The sequence below is a fragment of the Vigna radiata genome, unplaced genomic scaffold, assembly GCF_000741045.1.
Source record: "Vigna radiata var. radiata cultivar VC1973A unplaced genomic scaffold, Vradiata_ver6 scaffold_134, whole genome shotgun sequence".
NCBI classification, from domain to species: domain Eukaryota; kingdom Viridiplantae; phylum Streptophyta; class Magnoliopsida; order Fabales; family Fabaceae; genus Vigna; species Vigna radiata.
In genome coordinates this window covers 33160-50177 of record NW_014543261.1, presented here as the reverse complement: position 1 = coordinate 50177, position 17018 = coordinate 33160, and the positions used below count along the sequence as shown (strand labels likewise).

The 17018-nt window shown below is 28.2% G+C and overlaps 1 protein-coding gene across 1 annotated transcript; it reads right to left on the bottom strand.

Moving 5' to 3' along the window:
- Positions 1-2431: 2431 nt before the first annotated feature.
- LOC106753609 lies at positions 2432-7354 on the bottom strand. The gene is made up of 6 exons (XM_014635429.2): positions 6363-7354; positions 5051-5106; positions 4725-4955; positions 3695-3983; positions 3104-3300; positions 2432-3024 (listed from the first exon to the last, which is right to left on the bottom strand). The coding sequence occupies exons 1-6, from the start codon at positions 7224-7226 to the stop codon at positions 2871-2873; spliced, it is 1791 nt and encodes a 596-aa protein (XP_014490915.1). The 5' UTR covers positions 7227-7354; the 3' UTR covers positions 2432-2870.
- Positions 7355-17018: the final 9664 nt, after the last annotated feature.

Here is a 17018-nt window from a genome sequence, read left to right as displayed (position 1 = left end):
TGGAAACATTAAATAAAAAAGTTACCAATAAGGTCAGCAAGGGTTTTGCCATTGCTAAACCTTCCTGTAGAACAATTATTGAAGTCAATGCCATACGGAAATGCATTTGCCTTAGCAAGTGTGTTGAGATTGTTGTTATTTCCGGCGTCTACAGTTGAATCACCAAAAACGTATAAAGCTGGCACAATCCTCTTTTTAGGATGTGAGGCATTGGCCAAGAATGCTAATTGTTGAGTTATGATTATGGAAATAATCCAGAAAATTTTTAAGCTTTTTTCCATTTTGTTTTCTTTTGGAGCAATTGAATAATGCAAATAATGTGTTAAATAATGGTTTTTATAGTAAGCATTATTGCTTCATAAGGAAAAGTACAACTCAAATGTGTGTAATTATCTCTCAGCATGCTTCGTTGTTTTATTCCTATTTTGTTTCAAAATACAGTTTTTGTTATTCCTTTCCAAATTAAGTAAAGGCTAACTCATTTTTCTTTATTCTGCCCTTCTTCATTATCTTTAGCTCCATCCTTCTTCAATTTTCTTAAATAATTTCTAAACTTATATTTTGTATTTTTCTTTTTGTGTAAATATAGTTTCTATTAGTTACAAAGTAGCCATATATAGAATAGTTATGTCCAATAAAATTCATTTTTATAGCATTTTTTATTTTTAAATCTCTTTATTGTAAACACTTTTACTCTAATAAATAATTAATATTAACAATTAAGTTTTAAGAAAATGAATTGCAAAAGTAAAATGTGTCTGTAATTAACTCTTATCTTCTTAAATTTATTTTTCTCTTAAATTTGTTTCTTACACATCACTTTTTTTTTAAAAAAAAAAGAGTATTTTTTTATTTATTTGTTTTTATTACCAAAGAAGATTGTATGATAGTAAATTGAGTACTTAGGGTACTTCAATCCTCATAAGTGACATTTATAAATTCAATTGTAATAGTACGTCCTTTAATTACGTTTTTCTATCAATCCTACACCGAACATAATATATTTTTCTATTAAAATATTTAATTTTTCTCAAAGAATGTGAAAAATGTGTTTCCTTCATTCTTTCTTGCTCCTAGAGAATTTATGATCTTGGAACTAGAAAGTTTGTGGTAAGTAGAATTGGTCCAACATGTGTTATAAGGACACCATATTCTCAAAAGTGCAATGAAGATGTAAATCAAAAGGTTAAACATTACTATGAAAAACTCCCTGCGAAACTACAAGAGCTTCAAACCCAACTCTCACATTCACGCTTTGTTAATTTGGATAACTACAATTTCTTCCAAAAAATAAGAAATTCTCCTGAAAAATTTGGTAATCAACGTCTCCCATTAATCTTTTAAAAAAAGAACTGAGAAGTTCATGTGTTTTTTGTATTCCAATATGATCACAGTTGATGTTTTTATTTATTACATTTTCAGGGTTCAAATGTATTTTTGACTCTTGTGTCCAAGAGAGAAAACTTTGTACAAACCGAAATGAATATTATTTTTTTGACTATGCTCACCCTACTGAAGTTACAAATAAAATATATACAAATGAGTGTTTTAGTGAAACTCAATTGTGCCTTCCTTACAATATTTTGAAATTGATTCATGAAAATAAAATATTTGTACCACATTCTTATATAAATATATCATCAACAATTTTTTTATTTGTTGTTCACTTTCTCCTTATATATATGATAAACAAGTTAAACTCTTCTTAATATGTGTTATGATTCCGAACAATATTTTCAATTAAAATTAAAAGGGACTTGTACTATATAGTAGAGAGAGAAAAAGTTAACAATATTTTCAATTAAAATTAAAAGAGAATTTGTATTATATAGTAGAGAGAGAGAAAGTAAAAAATACAGTAGATATTGTGGAAAAAGATGGTTTTGGAGATCAAATATCAATAATTTGAGTTTTTGAAGGGTGATGAATGCATATAAGGAAGGTGAATAAATTAAGAAAATTATATTCTATACTTATTCTTTTGTAAAATTATACCTAGTATGATTGGGAATATATTACTAGGAAAGATTTCTTTTTATAGTAGATATATTATGTAGCTAATAGTCCAAGTCCATTTTGTTATAACTTTTCCTTTAAAAATTCTTTTAGATGCCCAATCTTTTTTCTAAAGTACACCTCCTTTATTTTATTTTTACACCTCTTCTACATCATGGGTTTGTGCCCTAACACTTTCTTCTTGCATCCCTTCCATTATAAAATCTAGATTTTACCCCTTAGTAAAAAGTAAAACCCTAATCCTATTTTTCTCTTTCCATCATTCTAATTTTCTTTTATATTTCTGAATGGCTGTTTCAATACCAAAAGCAACTCAATATATTTTGAATGTCCAATACCAAAAGCACAATAATTCAAATTTTGTTTGGAGTGTAGAGTGTTAGGTATCCGCTCTTCATTTGTTATAGCAGTCAATCACACAAGTAATACTTTTCTACACTGCAGAAAAAGGTTCATCACCAGATACACAACATAAACTTGGGCTACTGAAAGTATAAGAAACATTAGAGGGCAATTTCTTACGTTGGTCGGTATGATAACCTATAGAACACCCATAATATATAAGTATAGTTTAACTTTGATACATTTTCTGTAAAAATCTCAGCCAAGTAGAAACTCGTGGATTCAATCGTTGGTCATCTAGATGCTCCTTCTTTCACAGATACAAATATGACCATTTTTGCACCAGATTTTGGTTTACAAATCGTTGGTCATCTACACTCAGATTTGGTATCAATATCAATCAAAGTCTTTCTTTCATACACTTTAATAAATCAAAAATTGAGATATATGCACAACAAATATCTGGTAAACTCAGCCGCTGAATGAGTTGAACCAATTCGGTTCCCAACTACTCAGGAATTTATTGACCAATCATAACTCATGTAAGAGACATTAGCATGACCACCATCACCTAAGAGATGTGTCAAAAGACCAGCTTTGTTTGCATCCAAGTAATTTATTATCCACTTTAACATGTTCTTGTCTTGTCCGAAATCCCCAGAGTACCTGCCAATATAATTTCTTGAGCAGAATGCTAAAGATTGCAAGTCGAAACCAAGGCTGCAGAAAAGCACAAACTGCTTACCACTTGAAAATTGGAGTGAGATGAATCGTTCTCTTCTCCAAGTCCACTTCAATTCCATCATTCTCAAAAAACTCTCTAGCTGCACATCTCAACTCTTCTGCTACTCTATAGGGTGAGAAAAACCTCACCTTTGGGCTCGACTTCGTGCCATTACAAAGGCCAAAGTGAACTAACGGATTCATTTTTACAAGAGCAAGCTGCAGTTTTGTAGGAACAAGTGAATCATTCTTAGTGACAGGAAGTTGTTTCCATGAGAAAGGAATGAATTGACTGGGAACTAGAAAAAAGTAAATTATAAAAGACTAACAAAAGTTGTTGAAACTGTAGCAATGGATAAATTCATCTTTGGCTTCAAGTTTCAAATAATGAATTAATGATATGCAGAGTGGTACTATTTTTTAAGTCAGCAACAGCACCTTCCATTTAGTGTCAGAAAAATAAAGTTCTATATGTCATTGTTTGATTTGAAAGCTTGATGGAAAGTTCTATAAAGAACATGATTTCGTCCCTAATTTACATGGTTGTTAACGATAAGGGTTCAGTTCAACCAACATCAAATTATCCAAAACCTTATGCAGAGAAACTGCTTACCTCTAAGCGCCTGTCTCCTGAGCCAAAGGGCTTGATTAAAGAGTATGGTGACCTCCGATTGCTTCTGAGGATTCCATTTTTAATAGCACTAAGAGAATAAGGTTGCCCTCCTATCAAGTAATGGAACTCAGAGAAGGATCTCCTATTAATCACACCTTCAGGACACCCGACTCTAATGACAGCATGGATGATCATAGCATTGTACAAATTTAAGAAGAAGGCAAGTGTCTCGTTTTCTGATAGTTCCAATAGATTCACCCGCTGCAGATCTTGGGTCATGTTTACATACCTGCAGTTAGGAAAACAAGAAATTTAACTTTAGTTACGCAAAATATGATACCTGCCACTTCGTTCTTTTCATGTTCTCTGTAAGTATATCAAAGTACATTCACTTCATAAAAAGTCAACTACATTCTTACCAAGACAGTGAACACAGAAGCAGGGCAAAAGTAAAAGGTTCAGCAGAGACAGCAAGTGAGCCGCTCAATTGGGAAATATTCCTATTCGTACTATTAACATTACATCCTGCTTTGTTATTATTACTTCATTATCATGAAAATCATTTCAAACCATCAATAACAAAAGTCTAGATTCCTTTCATCATGTTTAAGTAATGTAGATGTTATATAGTAGTTTATACGGGAAACGGTTCAAATCACATTGCTTGAGAGAGAAAATCCAGGCATTGCCTTACATTCTCAAGTTGTTCGTTGAAAATTAAAATTTGCCAATCAAACTAATTAGTATCAAAATTGATGAATTCAACAACAAAGCTTGACTAATTTAAAGACACTAAATAGGTAACGCGGTGAAAATCAATGATTAGACAGCCCAGCTTGTCTATTTGCATGTAATGAATTCATTATTACTCACATCAGAAGGGATATGAAATTCTGAAAATTAAAGACCCGCAAGAATATACTTAGAATGAGCAAATATATGGTACTCGGGGAAACAAAATCATGCATTGCATTCACAATAATATACACAAAATATACAACTTGGTGTATATGTATGTGACACGACATACCTACGAAATTCTTCACTTTTGCTAATGGCCAGATAATCAACACGTTGCCTGTCTTCAGAAGCATAAGACTCAAGAATAGCACACATAATCTTGGTGAGCCTATCACACACTGCAGCTGCAGCCTTCGGTTCACTATCATACGTGGCACCACGGAAGTTAAAGCATTTGGAGATTAAGGGTTCGTGCTCAATGAATCTATAGAAGTGGTTTCCCTCCTCGAAATCATTTTCCCTAAAAATGGAGGTTGACAATGGCAAGAATAATATTAATGAAGGAGTGTGGCTCGTTTATTAAAATGCACTTGTTGTTTCATAAAAAAAACTTACCCGAAAACATGATGGATGAAGTGCTTCTTGCATAACTGTTTTCCAATCTCAACAGCCTAAACATATGTTTGTAATGGAAACCATTTAGTGGAAACTTTGCAGTTAGAGCAACAAAATTGGGGAACATAGTATGTTTGAAATTGCAACATTGAAAACAATGTAGATTATATTAAGAAAGCAGAAATTATAACTGTCGTGTGCCAATTCAGGCCTAGCCACATAATATTAAGAAACCGCATACTAGTCATTACAATGATTGTTGGAAGCAATTAACCTTACAAATGGCAGCCATTACTCGATTCCCACTATGACCACTTTAATAATAATATATTTTATTTCAAATTTAATCTAAAACAATTTAAAGATAGATAATTACACATATTTAATAAGTTTTACAAATTGGTATAAATTATTTTATCAATTTTTCCTAATTTTTTTTATAAAATATCTATAATTTAGTCATTTAATTTCTATAATTTTATATTTACGTTCATCTGTAATTGTCTTTACTATTCTACATTTAAACTAGTTAGTGTTAATAAATATCGTTGCAATTTATTACAACTTAAACTTTAATCTAAAACATCAAATGAAATTGCTCTATTTTGTTATAATTTGTAATTACTCGAATCACAACTAAAATAAAGTAATGATAATAATATATTTTTAAAAATAAAGATTGGTAAAAGTGAAAGAGTTACTCATGATTAGAGATGGGTTAAATTCAGATTAAACACGCTTTTAGTATCATAATATCCCACTTCACTTATTGAAGCGTTTTAACCTGAATTTTGGAGTTGCTTTATCTTTTAATATTTTTATTCTAATAATAATTATCAGAATAATTTTTTTAAAAACATATTTAACTATAATTAAAAAAATAGACACGCATGTTTCACTGGCTATTAATATTTTTTTATCCTATTATGATATTTATTTCAATTAATACGTTATGACATTTATTTTAACTTATAATAAAATTTATGTAAAAACTATCAAGACTCCAATTTTAACTAAAACGATATACATAGAAGGATTAAATGAAAGTTAATTTGTACATATTTTTTCTATAGGCATCTTAAGTACTCAAGTAGATATAAAATACTTACACTTTGTTGATTAAAAGAAAAAAAAAAAGTATATACATGTTTAAATTTTATCATTCTAAAAATAAAATGTCATGTCTTTGTTAATATCTATATAATTCATGTCCCTTAAAATTAATTCATTATTAATTTTATCATTGAATTCAAACTCAAAATTTAATAAATAAAAAAATAGAAAAATGAAATAAAACTCAAATTGAACATACCTTGGCAGGAGCGTAGCCATGGTTGCCAACCAGAAACTCCACCAACTCGCTCCCTGCAAAGCAATTCCTCACAATCTTCATTTTCAACACTCTGTCCTGAATTGGCAACCTCTGCCTCAAAACCTTAACTACCTTCAAAGTCTCCTCGGCCGCTTCTTCCTTCACTGTTTCCTCTGCCGTTTCATCGAATCCGTAAACCGGAGCCGCCGGTCCCTCTCCTTCTGCGTCTTTCAATTGCCTCTCCAATTCCTTGTTGTCGTCCTTCCGCAGTGCGTTGAGTTCCACCAGCCCTCCTATCAGCTTTTCACCAAAGAAAATCTTCGGCACCGTCGTGCTCCCGGTTCTCTCCCTCAATTCCTCATCCCGTTCCGTGAACACGTCCACATTTATCTCCACGAACCTCAGCGCTCTCTCTCTGAAGAAGCTCCGCACTGCGCTGCACTCTCTGCAGTTTGAGCGCGAGAAGAAGCTGATGCGGCACTGTGAAAACGGTGCGTTCTTTTTCACCGCGACAACGATTTTCAGTCCAGAGAGGTTGAACTCTGTCACGCCTTCGTTCTTGTTCTTCTTCAAAGCATCATCGGTTTGGTGCCTAAGAGTGGAGATCCCTCGCGAGATTGCAGACGATAGCTCATGGCGGCGCTGGTGAAAGAACTTGCCAAATGCAGAGGAAACCGTGACGTCGTTTCGGAGTGATGCGGTCGGGGGCACAGGCTGTGGGAGAAGCGCGTGAGGCTGCACGATTGGGAGCGTGGATGTAACGGTCAAGTTGTTTTGAACTTTTTGCGGTGAACTCAACGACGTCGTTTCTGGTGCTGTGGATTGTTCTGTTGTTGTTATTGGCTCTTCTACTTCCAAACCCATTGTTGTTGTTTGATGTTTGAGTTAAAGAGGAAAACTAGGTGGAAGTGAGAACGAGAGAAATGGAACTACGCTGAATTTAAACTGTGAGAGTTCTCAGATTACAAAGTAAGCACATTTAAAAAACATTTTTTAAGTTCTTATTTTACTATCTATTATTTTATCAATTATATTTTTTTCTCAACCAAATAAAGAATAAATGTATTTAATTAAAGAACAATATAAAAAATAGGATATATAAATGAAAATGGGAAGATAATCATTTTTAAAATTATGTTTAGTGTTTTTACTCTACCAAACAGTAGAAATTAATTTCATTTTCTCACACTTAAACATTTTTCAGCTAAACAAACATTAAAAGACAAATATGAATATTTTATAAAAAAATAGGATTTATGATAAAAAAAAAAGTAAAATATAGGATTTTGACAAATGGTTAGTGTGGAGAGTTCGAGGATTCGAGGAACTCTCACGTGATAGTGACGCACAAAAAAATTAAACAAATTAGTTTTTTTTATTACGAAAATGTTTATTTAGGTTTTGAATATTTCAAGGGTGGGTTTGGTTGTACTGTTTTGAGAATTCAAATGCACGTTCTGAAGGTAAAGATTAAAAACTATTTAAAATAGTTTCAATTTAGTTTATACTTCAAATTTAAATTCATTAACCTTGAATTAAATCAGAAGTTAATCTTTAAATAAATTTCATTAGTTTTACATCATAGTTTTTACTCTAAACTGAAAAAATACCTAAATTAACCTGTAGTTAAATAATGTATTCTACTTGGTCATGGAATACTCGAGTTAATTAAAATCATTAACAAGGTAAAATTTTGTTTAACTAATTTTAACAACTATATTTTTTAAATTTGAATTCAACACTGCTAATTAGCTTATAAGCATTCATTACCAACGGCATTATGATCATAATAACTAATATTAATTATTTTAAATATATTTAATTAATTCTTTTAATTACTATTTTTAATTGTGTTATTGAAGTCATATTTAGAATATTTTAATTTAACAAAGTTGTAACTGTGTATTCAAATAATTGAAAATTAATATATGTCCATGTCCATTTTTCATTTTCGGATGTAATTTGGATTATAAAAGTTATTTCACTATTATAATATATGTTTTGTTTTAAAATATAGCTTATCTTAAAGTATGGGTTGATTTTAGCTTGTAAGAAATTTAATGTATTTTATTTTTGTTAAAATGTTTTTTTTTCTCAAACTTATAAATAATTAACCAAATAGTTTTTCTGAAATTATTTATAATTAATTAGTCTGTTCAAATTATATATTTAATAACTGATTTTATTATCATTAAATAATATCTTATTATAACAAATTCAAAAAAAAAATATAGAAAAAAACTATCCTTATTTAATACTTTATCAGTTTTTTTCTTCAAAGATGTACTTCTACACTAAATTAAAAATAAATTCTGCAAATGACAAATACATAGATGTCATGTAAGTTTACTTATATAATAACTTAATGAGGTTGTTAATTATAAAGCATGCCATGGTTAATTTTTTTATCTATTTTTAAAATAACCTTCATATATCGTACGTGTTTTTATTTTCAAATTTGATTGAAAAATTGACTTCAACTTTTGCTTTTAAGTTTCTGATAACAAATTATTAAATACTTATTAAAAAAATTAATTTACCTTTGGCATTTATTAATAAGTATTGACCAGTGTTTGTTGAAGAAAAACAAATAAATTTTTGTTCTGACTGAGTTTCTAACAAAAACTGACTTTCATCGTATTGTTGAATAATGTTGTGCTTCCACATGGTACAGTATCTCAGTGTAAAATATATTTTTTATATTATATCGATGGTAGTTTATTAGGTATGAAAAATAATATGGGGTTATAGGCATAGAAAATGGGCACAGGGACCATTTTTTAAATAAAAATAAAACTTATAATCCGAATATTAATTTTAATTTTAACTGGTACAAAAAGTAAATGTAGTGATATGTTTTTAATAAATAAAAAAAATTATATTAGTTCTAATTATAATTGTATAAAATAATTTTTTTTAATTGATACATATTGAAATCTTAAAGTTTTCATATCTTGGTTATAGTATTTATATTGGTTATAGTATTTATATGAACACTTTCTTTTTCCATTTACCCTTCTAATATCATGAGTATATTCTTATTTATTTCGTTAATACTTATTACATCATGGATTTACACATGTAAACCTCTTAACATCATCAATATAATTGTATAGAAAATAATTTTTTTTTTACTTGGTACATATTGAAATCTTAAAATTTTCATATCTTGGTTATAGTACCTATATGAGCATTTTCTTTCTCCATTCACCGTTCTAGTAACACTTAGTGTATCATGGATCTACATATATGTAAACCTCTTAACACCATCATCATTGCAACTATTGCAACCACGATCATCACCATACCTACAACCATGGATTTGCATCGTCGACGAGGCTTTCCCTCTCATGGGAGGCTTGCTCCTTTGCGTTCTATTATTCGTGATTTAGTTTCTTCGACATCGCATCCTCGTCTTTAGTGAGTCGCAATTGAAGACATAACTCTCCGTAATGTCGTTTGTCATTACTTATTAGCAGAGTCTAGAAGCGTCATGCTCTTTGAACTCTCTCGTTTCTTGAAAATTACCATTGTTGGTGGTCTCATTCCAAAATGTTCTAAAAGTCATTTATACAACACTTTTTGCGTTTTCAACATAGTTATCCAAGGTTGTCGATTCCTCAGTCACCATCACATCGTACTTCCGATCAAAACTCCAACTCACCGACAATTATTTCTCTCTTTCCTCTTATTTTCTTTTTTGGCTAATTTTTGTGAGTGAATGTGAGTGTTAGAGTACACTAACCCACTTGTCCAGAAATACATACTATAGTGGCCATTTAAGGTTGTTTTTAGTATTAATGTCAAATCCATGATTTTCGTCTAGTACAAAGTTCAGGAGAAGAAGCTTTTTGTGGAGGAAGTATTACACATGGTTGTGCTCTCAAAAATATTTGTAGAGGCATACTTGGAAAAGCCTGTAATAAAATGTAGTGATAATTGTACTTGCCTATTTCAATGATTCTCAAAGCAAAGCCACCATGGATGTTGGTGTTATTATCGGCCTCAATGTTATTTGTATAATCAATGAACCCACCACTACAACAATTGAATATGGTTTTGATAAGAAAAATGATTGTGTTGGTGAACGAAATATTTTTATTTTTTACTTTACTGATAGTATATTCGATGTGTCTCTTTTAAGAACAAGATTTTTTAAATTAGGTGTTAAAAAGATTTTCTATACTGCTATCTACTTCTTTGTTAAGTTTTTATTTTATTCTTATGTGTTAAGTCTTTACAACAAAAACAAAAGCTAACACTATATTGATTCATTTTTATTTACAGTCACAAAATTGATAAAATGACTATATTTATATGCTTATTTAATTTTTTTTTTAAATTTGAAGAGCAATTAACTTTGAAATCGTACTACCAAAACTAAATTTGATAAAAAAAGAGAGAAATATGTGTAACAATTATTCGTCGTGAAAGTAATAACGTGGATATAAGAAAAACCTTTTTCTTTCATTAACTATGAATTACTTAACTCATAATGTATCATTTAAAAGCAAGAAAAGATTATGAACAAAATAAAAGTTATCGAAATAAATAATAGACATCAGATTTGGAAATTAATTACAATTTTGTAGATATTTATCCAAATTTGAAAATAATGTTTTAAAATTTTTAATTTTAAATTTTATTTTAGTGTCAATCTAATTCATTGGAACGCGGAACTGAATGATGTATCCAAAGTGTTGCCCCCAAAAAGGCATCGCACGTACACATCACAACGGAATCACCAACCAATGCTGGCCATAGACAGCACCTAATCTGACAAAGACAAAAGTACCCTTTGTCAAGACCATCAATTTTTTTTTCTTTTTTTCATTTTCATTTTCTATCTATGAGTAAATCAATTGCTGCACACTCATTTCAATTTAATCACCTATTTTGTAAGATCTTGCTTAGTTTCAACATCTTTGTTTTCAGAAAAAAAAAATTACACTAAATTCTTTTTTTTTAAATAGTTTTTGACACACCTAAATCTTTTACACTTATTTGATATTATCTTTATTTATTTTTTACTCTCTTTTTTCTTAAAAAAGTATAAAAAATTATATTTTTATAATAATTTTATCTTTATATTCTAATATAAAAATGTGTCATAATATTATTATTATTTATTTTTAAGTATTCTTTTGATAGAACCTTATTCTATCCTTAAGTAAAGATAACTTGAAACACATGATTTCTTTTTTTTTTTAATTCAATATGAATTATAGACTAATTTCTTGAAATGCAATTAAGAAGTATATGTATACCTAAACTTACCATTTAAGAAACAAAATTCTCTTTCATTTATATACTTGAAATATGTTATTGAATGCATTTGTATACTTTTTTTGGAAACTTCAAAAGTTTCTTCCTTGTTTAAATTTAGACTAAATTATGATTTAGGTCAATTTAATATTACAAAGAAGTTATATAGATATATTTACATTTAGCAAGGATGTTTTTGTAATTTTACTATCATGGAATGTGGCGATAATGTAGGGGAAATTGGATTGGTTGATTGAGTTAGGAGTGTTGATAGGGAAAAAGGAAAAATACCGAAATTACTTTGATTTGGGTCTAAGTGGGGACATTGTGTGAAATTAGGACTAATTCCATCTTAATTAGTTTCTTTTTTCTTAAGCCATAATTAAAGGTTTGGGGAATTGGCATTGCAAAAAAGTCTCAACTTAACTAACAGTCATATCATAGAAACACGTTTTTGTTTCAGACTAAGAAAATTCTCATTTTGGTATTGTTGCTTTTAATAGTTTCTTTAGAAAAAAAATGCGTTTTGTTTAGATGTGTTGATCAAGAAGCAATGTTCCGAATTATAATACGGCACGAAGAATGAGAAAGTGTAAAGCTTTTAACATATAAAATAACATTGCGGCAATTTAATAAATTGAAACTGGACAAAAAAGCAAAGAGAATGTTTACATTGATTTTCTTTACAGGAAAAGTTACTTATATTTTTCAAGTATTTAAATTAAATTTTGTGTGTGGTATATGTAATTTTTTTTCTCTCTCTCTTTTGCATTCTATGTATGAGTTTTCGTTTTTTTCTTCCTTAAGATTTAACTATGTTTCTTCTTTTTATATCTATGCTTTGCAAATATTATCTTTTTTTTAAAAAAATCTGATTATATTATGTTGTTGCTGGAAATTTAAGAATTATTTACACATGATTCATTCTTTAATTATAGTAAGTTTACTCAGTTACTCTTTGGTCAATTGAGAATTAGATAATTCTGTATGACATGAATTCAGTCGGTTAAAAGAATGTGAATCAAAAAGTTTCACTTATCATATCTTAAACATGATTTAGAATTAAAAATGATTATATTAAATCAAAGCATAATTATTATAAGTCGAGTCGTATTAGGTTAGTCTTAATCTGAAACCCATTGCAAAATTTATAAATATGGATTTTAAGTATTGAAGTAGATTAGTATATTTAATGCACATTTATTGTAAAATTACCAAATATATATTGATTTTTGTATGGTAACCTCTAAGTTTGATCGAAGGACAATAAGAGGGAAGTGAAGGGAGAATCATGACTTGTATAAGTAAGTTAGATGAATGGAATAAGGAGAAAAATTGACCTAAACGCCATAAATTGAAGTAGTAAGTATTTGTTAGTTCCAAAAATTCTTTGTTTTTCTTTTTGTTCAACTTATTTAATTGTGTATTAAATTTTGCTATGTTTGATTAATTTGTTTTAAGTCTCTATATTTTGGATTTTCTCCTCTTTAGAATTAAAATTGGTTGAGTATAATATAGGTAAGTGAAGCTATTGATGATCTTAATGATGAATTTAAATTAGGATTTAGTTTAGTTGAAAGAATTTAATGGTTATTAATGTACACATTTAATATTTACACTTTGACATAATTTTAAATATTTAAGTGTTACATACTGAATTTTGATTTAAAAGTAAAATAGATTCATTAATTGTATTTGTAAGAAATACGATTATGTATTGGAATAAGAATGGGTTAAAATTTAATTATGAGTGTTTCGGTTTTGTGACATAAGTGTTTTGTAATATTTTTTTTCAATCGAGATTTTTCTTATCTAACCAAAAATAGATTAAAATTTTAAGTTAGTCTCAATTTTTGCTTAAGTGAGTCTTTCCTTACTCAAGGTAAGTTAGGTTGAAAGTTAAGGTTGGATTCAAGTTAATTTTCTCTTAAGCAATTTTCTCTTCACTCAAATGATAGAATTCTCCGTCAATAAAAAAAATTGAGCCTAAAACTACTAGCCGTTTATTTTCAGTCTAGAAAAGAGATTTTACTCAAGCAAAAAAGCAAAGTTCTTTGATTTTATAAGATTTTTTTTCTTTAGTTGGATGAGTACAAGTGTTATGTAAACTGTATATGAGTAGTGGATTCATTAATATATCATTATTCAAAGTAGTGTATTGAACAGTGGAACCTATAATAGAGATATATTGACTTCATTAAGTGCTTCCACTAGATATATTAAATCCTCAAAAATAATGAGAAGTTGAAGAAAAATTTATTGAACATTTGGAGCATTATATATTATGAGCATTATGTCTGTGTAGTTTTATGTTTAAATTTTTATTTTTATTTTGAATTAATGAATGTTTTATTAGGTTTATATTAAAGTTGATAATATTTGGAGGGTGTTACATTTTGGTAGGACAACAAGTCATATCTTATAATGATTTAAGAAAAATGAGTTTGTGTTTTTTTTTTTTTTGTGTGAAGATGTTTATTTAAATCTACTTTGAAGGCGTAGTTAAAAGATTTTAGTTATTTTTCTAATATAATGCTCTATGTGTCTAGACCATCTATCTATTATTTCCCTGTTGATATATCCTACATGGAAAGGACAATATAAATCACACCAACTACAAAACAACAAAGTTTTACGAGGCATCACAAATTCATCAACAACATCTCTCCTTAAGTTTGAAAGATTTCATGTAGTACAATTATATAGGGAGATTCAACACAAAGTCTCTTATGTGTATATAAACTCATATTCATCTCTTATTTTATTCGATGTTGGACTTTGTTTGTACCCAACAAATTCTTTCAAGTACAATAAGAAAATGAACTTAATTAAAACATATCAATGAATGAATTGTAAACAGGTTCAACACACACATATACACATAGATTTTCACACTTGGTAAGATATTGTCCGCTTTTAGGTCTAGCCCTCACAGATTTACTTTTGCTACCACTCCAAAAGGCCTTTTACCAATAGAAGTATCTTATGTGTATATAAACTCATGTCCATACTTTATCTGATTTGAGACTTTGTTTGTACCCAACATCCTCCCCTCAAACAAAGGAATATAATTCTCCACCTCCATCTCCCTTACAACGGAAGTCTTTTCTTGTCCTTGAGTATACCATAGTCATTACTTCTCTTTCACAATCCATGGTCAAACACTGAGCATCTCTTGCTCTCCACCTCTCATGATTCACTTTCAGGCTATCTACCACTAGCCACCTGCTAAGGCTTCACCTGATTATGGAGGGACGTACTTGTCTGAGTCTGGTCACTAGACCTGAATCATGGGCTCTGATACCATACCATTTTGTAAAAGAACGTGACCCACACAAATAATTTGACTATTCAAATCTAAGTGTGAGTCTAAGTCTCACATTGGATAAAAATGAGAAAGTAGAGCATTATATAAAGATGAAAGACTCATTAATTCATTGCCTTATGATTTTGGGTAAAGAGTGATGTCAATCCTTTATATAATTAGACTCCAACGTTATTGATGTTTGTGTAACTTCTTTTCGATAAACCTAACATAGATTTAGTTATTCTGACCAATAAAAGATAAATATTTATTGATGTAAAAAATATAGTGTCACACATATATTCACATGTTCACAATTGTGTCTATGTAATATATATATATATATATATATATATATATATATATATATATATATATATATATAATATATATATATATATATATATATATATGAGATAATCCTTAAAATTTGAATATGTTCGATAAACTTAAATAAATATTAAAATTTAAATAAAATAATAAGTAATATACATATTTATACGTAATATAATAAAAATTTAATTTTAACTTAATAATATAAAATATTAATAAATATTTTCTTATTATTAGTTAATTATAAAATAACTTTTTATATTACTTTTATGTTGAAGTACAATTAAACTTATCCGTTGGAATACATGTCATAAAAAATGCCAAACAATCCACCTACGATGGTTTCCACACAACCATGACTACATATAAAATCTAACTTAAAAATCTACTAGTGTAGGTGGTTCCATATATTTTTTTAAATCTTTATTTAATAAAATTAATAAAATTTTATTTTTATTCCAAATATTATTTTTTTATTTCTCTCTTCCTTTTTTTCTCTATCAAAAATATAAGTAATGTTAATTTGCAATTAATAGACATTTTTTAGAAATCGTTTATAAAAAATGCAGCAATACTTTGTACATGTAGTATAAACCTTTAAATTATATATTGATATAACAGAAATAGAAAATAAGTTATGAAATAGACGAGTTTACAAGAAAATAAAACAAAATTTTAAATACTTAGACTTTTCATTCTATGTTTTTATAAACAATAAACCATGGGTTATAACTCTTCTCATTTATATTTTATATTTCATATATATATATATATATATATATATATATATATATATATATATATATATATATTATAACTCTTAAATTTATATTTTTATATTTCATATGTAAAATATATATAAAATGTATGTTTTTTGTCCAATGAAAATCATAAAATATTAATTAAGAAACGTATTTTTCCTTTTAATTTTAAAATGTTGAATAGTTTTTTTTATTTTTTTAATTTTCATGCAAAGTGCAACAGGTACAACAAAACATTAAGACTAGGGAACAACTGAATGAGTGTACGCCATTATTAGTGTTGAGTAATTAAAAATTATAATTAAAATCAAACGAATGAAGAGATCAAGCAAATTACATTTTTTTAATAGAGTTTCTCTTTTAATTACATTCTTTCTTCTTTAAGAAGGAATTTGAAAAAATCTATGCCCATTTTTACTCAAATCAATGGCTTGCTTGAACAACTTGTGATACCTAATTTTACCAAACACTTGAACTCTTCAACCTTGCAATTAAAAAAACTTTAAAATCTAGTCACTTTCAAATTAAAACTGTATTCATTTTGAATGCAAATCAATTTATATCTCAGCCACTTAGATTAATATGTACACAACCTAAATGTAATAAGCGAAAATGAAGTTATATTTATTTATATTAATAAATTATGACTAAATTAAAGACGAAAGGTTAAAAAAGATTAATCAGATAATTAGATTATAAATAATTAGATCATGTGAATCAAGTTCATTTAGTTAAGAATTCGTAAATATAATATAAATAACAATTTATACGAATAAATTAATTATATTAATTAATTATTATATTTATTGTTATTTGTGATTTGAATATTAGAATGTCTTCAGATAGATAACTTAATTGGCTTATAAAAAATGAACATTTAAACAAATTCCTAATCTAAGAATAGAGAATTAAAACTAGAAATGTTTGGAATTGAATCTTTCTTCTTCTTCTTTTATTGCTAAACAGTCAAATTACATAATTAAAACCAAAATG

Bases quoted from the DNA above. Each gene is read 5' to 3' on its own strand.
- LOC106753609 (XM_014635429.2), bottom strand. From the start codon at position 7,226: ATGGGTTTGGAAGTAGAAGAGCCAATAACAACAACAGAACAATCCACA. The intron at 5,107-6,362 runs GTATGTTCAATT...ACATATGTTTAG, and splicing joins ATGGCTACGCTCCTGCCAAG to GCTGTTGAGATTGGAAAACA. The intron at 3,301-3,694 runs GTAAGCAGTTTC...ACAAAACTGCAG, and splicing joins CAGGAGACAGGCGCTTAGAG to CTTGCTCTTGTAAAAATGAA.